Below are 6,000 nucleotides of genomic sequence, written 5' to 3'. Positions count from 1 at the left end.
ACTCTTTGCTGTGAATGCCAGGTATCATCCCTACAGTGAAGCGTGGTGGTAGCATCATGCTGTGGGGATGTCTTTCAGCAGCAGGAGTGGCTTCAGGACTATTGTGAATGTCCTTGAGTGGCCAAGCCAGAGCCCACACCTGAATCTGATTGAACATGTCTAGAGAGATCTGAAAATGGCTCTGCACTGACGCTCCCCATCCAACCTGATGGAGCTTGAGAGTTGCTGCAAAGACGAATGGGCAAAACTGTCCAAAGATAGGTGCACCAAGCTTGTGGCATCATATTCAAGAAGACTTGAGGTTGTAATTGCTGCCAAAGGTACATCAACAAAGTATTGAGCAAAGAGTGTGAATTCTTATGAATATGTGATTTCTTTTTTGGTTTTTTTGTTTTTTTGTTTTTTATAAATTTGCCCAAAAAAAAACTTTTCATGTCATTATGGGATGCGAGTAGAATTTTAAGGGGAAAAAATAAATTTACTCCATTTTGGATTAGGCTGCAACATAACAAAATGTAGAAAAAGTGAAGCGCTGTGAATGCTTTCTGGACGCACCGTAAGCTAACACTTGGGCTTGATTTCAGTGATATCAATAAGTTACATTATTTTATATAGAGTAATTGTATTAAACAGCACTATGTTGGCTACCGTCACTGAGAAGTGTGCATGTTGCATTTGTATAGTTGGTGCTGGAAGCACCTCTGCTGTTGTTGAAGTTTTGAAGATGAGTGATGACTGGTACTGCCGTTTGTGCACGTGTGTGGACTGAACGTTGCAGATGACAAAATGCTCCTGAGTGTTGCAAAGCTGACTCCCCAGTGTCATCTTTGAGAAACACCACTTTTGGCAGTATCCCTCCCTCCCCTTTGGTCAATGCACTTTTTTGTTTTATGTTCAGCTTAGCGCAGAAAGAGTTTTATGGTGTATATCAGATTTGTTAGTTTTTTTTTTTTTGTTTTGTTTTTTTTTTTTTTATTTGTGTTGACATAATCTTCGCATCAGTTTGTTAAGAAATGTTCAATGAGTTTGCAGACCTGACCCTGAAACTGGTGCGTTTCTGCAGACGAATGTTGTATGTGTGAACGTGATGAAAGTGGAAAATCTCCCTCAAGTGTTATTCTACGTCCTGAAAAGCTGTGAGAAATCTATCAAATGTGCATATAGATTTGTTTTTAAATCTTGGTTTGTGATGTGTTCCCTTGCCATGTTTTTCTTTGTAAGATATTACACCACTTGAGCATTCATGTGCATTTCTAGTTTTAAAAATGTATTTGGACAGTTGTTACATAAAGCCGTGGTGAAGCAGGTACTTTATTGACGTATTTGATGAGCTGGTCTGTAGTATAAAATGAAGGGTTGTAGACACAGAACAGTATTTTGGACCTGTGATTATATTATTTCACTGAATCAGAGAAGAAATTCTTTCAAAAGAGATAGTTGTATATTTTGTAAAGTCAAAAATATGATCTCCATTATCATATCAGTCACATGTTTAAAAAAAAAAAAAAAAAGCATAACGCACTCCTGTCTGGCCTTTGTCGCATGTGAAATAGTTTTGAGTTTTGTATATTTATGGTATTAACAAGAAATAAAATAATAAAAGTTTGTGCTTTTCCCATTTCCATTGCAAAACTTGTATTTAATTTTTACATATTGTCACCTTCCTACAATAATGGCCTACGTTATATTTCCAAAAATTTTTTTTTTTTTTTTTTTTTTGCCTAAATCATCGCCCTATGATGCTGGCCACCTGTGGTAAAAAAAAAAAATCATTCAATTCAGGAGATCATGCAGTTCCACCCCAGTTGTATAATAGCCTATCTCAAGAGTGTGACTTAAGCCACATTATTTTGCTTAAGTCAAAAGAGTATGTGACTTAGGCAATTGTAAAGTTTTTCAAAATGGCGACTTCTTCGGGAAAATTAAACTCTACTCAGCTACTGAAGCTCTTGTTTTCCTTTGTCTTTTCTCAAAAACATGAAAACATGACTTAGGCCGTTATTTAGGAAGGTGACATTCAAAATATCTGAAATGTCTTGGTTCTGGTCTATTGTGTGTTTATGCTCTACCACAAGGTGTCACTGTTTTGTAACGTTTGGGCATTGCGGCACATAACATCAAAAATACGTTTTTCCAGACATCAATTTACTGAAAATTTTTTAATTGAAAAGTACATAGAATTTCTCAGTCACACACACGCAGCATCATGCAATGTGCCACAGACACTGTTACTCTTGTTAATGTAACAAAAACTGAACAGGCACCATGTTCAAGCCCTGACCACGTGGTACAAATCCACACTGAAACAAACCAGCTGAAATATTGCACATCTTATTTACAATGAATAAACTCAGCCAAAGGAAACATATTGCATTACTGCAGTTTGAAAAAGCACAAGAGAAGAACGTGTAAGTGAAATGAGCGGTGAGGCCGATGGCTAAATAGTATCAGGTGCCGTTTCCAAGTCATGAAATGATCTTTAAAAAGAAATTAGTCACCAACGAGCCAACAGTAACTTCTGTATTCATCTCACTGTCACACTTAAAGCCTTTAAAGTTTTACTGTGCTTGGCATTTTAACTTTCAGTCCCCCATCCACAGCAGATGTTCTTACATTTTATATCAGTGAACAAAGACACGCAGCTCTTCAGTTATTACACTGTAATACATCGACAATTCATTTCCTGACTGCAGTAGTATTAATGGCATGTTCATCAGCTACTGTGTGTAGGATTTAGTGTTCCTGAGAGGTGAGGTTGCAGATTGCATTATGTGTCTTCGGTGACCAAGATTCATGCTTCCTTGCCTTCACTTCTGATAAGCAATATGTATAATTTATTTTACAAAAATGAGGGTTTGCAAACTGGTTAGCCTGCACTAGCAAAAAGTACACAGTGTATAGGGGAGCAACTGCTGAATCTTTTTTCCCCCAGTCTTCCAGCAGAGCTGCAAAATGCAGAGCAAGTATGTCCCTTCTTGGCTACTGTAGCAATATGGCGGCCTGCATGATGGGGCCTGCTTCCATGTGAAGGCCTCCTTATGAAAGCACAATTTGTGCTAATAAACACCTTTAAATCCTACACGCTGTAGCTTGAAGGCAAGATTGGCAATTTAGTCTTTTTTTTTTTTATAGTGTCAGGAAAGGAAGCTGTGGTGGATTGTTTGAATAGCACCATCTGTCATTAGCTTCACCGCAAAGTGGAAAGAGGCTACTGTAATGGCTGTGTCTGTCTGTGGTGATATTTTCAAAACGCAAAGAGCTATTTCAGTTAAATTTGAGGACTGATGTCCCTGGACTCTTCTCTTGCAACACAGGTCATCTGAAATACGTTCTCAATGACCATCTCTCAGGCAAAAGGACAGACACTGAAATGCAGTTTTGTGCAAAGAGTTGCGTAGCTGCTGGCAGTCAGAGAGGCACCGCACCTGTCTGGGTGCCTTGCTGGTGTGAGCGTGTGGACAAAATGGTTTACAGAGGATGCCATCAAAAGACAATCAACAATCAGTGTTTTGTCAGGATAAAACACCCATATGAAAGTAAACATTCTCCCTGCCGTTCCTCCAGGTTTGTGAAATGTCAGAGCAGGCAGACCAGTATCTTTCCCTCCTCGATCTCCTCCTGAACCTTATCGCTAGAGGTGGCGATCTCAGCCTGCACAGACAAAACAGCACACAGGAAAGCAGCCAGCGTTCCTCCTATTGCTGCGTAGAATGCCCAGCCAAGTGAACACTCAGCTGGCCGATAGGGCGATGCCTCTGAGCCACAGTAGCTGATCACCTTCTCCGATCCCCAGCCAGCAGGGTACAGCATGAGGCCCACCATCAGCAGCAGGCCTGCAGGGAGAGCAATCGGCGGGTTCAGTCACGTACATGTAAACATCGGCAGTGAAAGCACAAACATCCCGACACAGCTAGGAACACACTGATTCAATATCTGCCTGTCAGCTGGAGAGTATTTTGATTCATGATGAGGAGTGACTGCACTTGATCTTTTGCAGTGATGTCACCTGATAAAAGAACTAGAAGACGGTGCTGAAGAAGTTCAATGTCGCAACTTGTACAACTCAAAGATGAGGGAGGTTATATCAGAGAATATCGACGTGTAAACTCAATGCAGATGAGTTTCTTTATGTTTTGCTTTTTTTCCAAAATGACGATGAGCCTGGCTGCACATGCTGAGACGTGCATCCACACAGGCTGATCACAGGTTAGTGGTATTCACGTCATTCTGATCACATAATTCATAGGTGTCAAACTAATTCCAGAAAGGGTCAAAAGGGTGCAAGGCTTCCTTACATCCACCAGCTCCACCAAGTAATTTTAATTGATGAACTCGTCCCATTTGCTCAAAGTGATGTTCATCAGTGAAATCACCTGGTAGACTGGTTGGTGGCAATGAAAACCTGCACCCTTTCTGGACTTATTTCCAGCACAGCAGAGTATTATTACCTTACATCAGCAAAATAAACTTGAATTTCTGTTGGTCTGCTGCGTCAAAGTTAATCAAATTTAATCACTTTTTCCTTGTGATATGTCCTTTTACTTTGAAGACTTACAAGCACGGATCCTTAACATATCTTAAAATGCATTGAATTTGTGAATCTAAAATAAGTCTTTAATAGTTGTAAATCATTCTTTCAAAAGTCTTAAAGATGACATGGGGATTAAGATTTTATTTACATATGTTTTCTTTTGACATTTTAATTCATTCATTTTCTGCTGTTTATCTGGGTCATGTTGGCAGCAGAATAAGCAGCTTATCCCACACTTCCCGATCCTTGACTGACCCGATCCTTCTTCCCAGGGGTTCCCAAGGTTTTCCCAAACCAGCTGGGAAATATCTTTCCAGTGTGTCTTGGGTGTTCCCTGGGGCCTCCTAGGGAGTCCACCAGGAGGCATCCTCACCAGATGCCCAAACCACCTCCTCAACTGGCTCCTTTTAATGAGAAGCATCGGCTCTACGCCGTGTCCCTCCTGGATAGTCGAGCTTCTCACTCTGTCCAGGAATGTAAGCCCAGATACCCAACGGAGGAATCTCATTTCCACCGCTGTGACCGTATTCTTTCAGCCATTACCCAAAGTTCATGACATCCAGGAAAGATTTTGCAGTGCGGCTTAAACCAGTAACAAGTCTGAGAGCAGAGCATGTCCACCACACCATGGAACCACCCTGGGTCCTGAATGGATGACAACCACCTAGGCAGACAACCAGTCCATTCCCACGTCTCTAAACTAACCATCTATCTTCAGCAGCCGGTGAAATGTGGACATCCCCTTGGCCTTCTCAAGCAATCTATCTAGATAGTTTTTAGGAGTGATGTGTTACTAGTTGGCCCATTTGAATAGCCCCCTGGCTGCTCCAGTGCGCCCTGCGCCATTATGCACAGCGAAAGTGAGCAGACGGAGAGCCTCTCAATCAATCTCACATGCTCAAACAGTGTGTGAGTATCAGGATTGCTGGACTAGTTTTCCTGTGAATGTTACTGGATAAGCCTGTGGCAAGCTCTCTCACTCTGGCGTAAAGCACTGTTTACCATATCAATGGAGTGAGGGGGAGGGACCGCTCCTCAAACTGAATGAGCCTCGAAGTGTGAATGTTGCTTTCAGAGCAGGAGAGAACAAACACAGTCAACTTCATAGTAGAAGTTTCTGATGTGACCTTTGTGTAATAGCAGACAGAAATTGCTTTGAGATGAAGACAAACACAGACCATTTTGTATATATTGTTCAAAATATGCATTTGTGTTTGTTTGAACCTTTTTTGTACAGTCTTTCACACAAGAGCCCAAATTACTTTTATAAAGTGTCAAAACAGTTTATTATAGTTTGCTGTGTGTTTTGAATAAATGTCTGTGGAAAATTATTTTCCGCTTGACTTTTTCCTTTCTTATTTCTGATTGTAAACCTGTATTACTGTTGCGGTAATGCAAATCAATCTGAATAGAACCCCAAAAAAATGCAGGTCAGTGGGACTCAAAAGTGAAGTCAAAAATCAACAATA

General features: G+C 40.7%; 1 protein-coding gene and 1 long non-coding RNA gene across 4 annotated transcripts in view; one reads left to right on the top strand and one right to left on the bottom strand.

Moving 5' to 3' along the window:
* Positions 1-429: 429 nt before the first annotated feature.
* LOC117510789 lies at positions 430-3,270 on the top strand. The gene is made up of 3 exons (XR_004560814.1): positions 430-921; positions 2,697-2,708; positions 3,260-3,270. It is a non-coding gene; the product is annotated as an uncharacterized LOC117510789 (long non-coding RNA).
* The window catches only part of LOC117510788 (LHFPL tetraspan subfamily member 2a protein-like), a 26,254-nt gene continuing 22,488 nt past the window's right edge, over positions 2,235-6,000 (bottom strand). For all 3 annotated transcript variants that reach the window (XM_034170653.1, XM_034170651.1, XM_034170650.1), the window contains one exon: positions 2,235-3,833. In XM_034170653.1, the coding sequence (XP_034026544.1) occupies positions 3,577-3,833 (257 nt within the window). In that variant the 3' untranslated portion in view covers positions 2,235-3,576. The remainder of the gene's footprint in view (positions 3,834-6,000) is intronic.

This window comes from Thalassophryne amazonica, chromosome 5 (assembly GCF_902500255.1).
Source record: "Thalassophryne amazonica chromosome 5, fThaAma1.1, whole genome shotgun sequence".
NCBI classification, from domain to species: domain Eukaryota; kingdom Metazoa; phylum Chordata; class Actinopteri; order Batrachoidiformes; family Batrachoididae; genus Thalassophryne; species Thalassophryne amazonica.
Note: the sequence above shows the minus strand (reverse complement) of the source record. Positions and strands in the feature narration are given on the sequence as shown.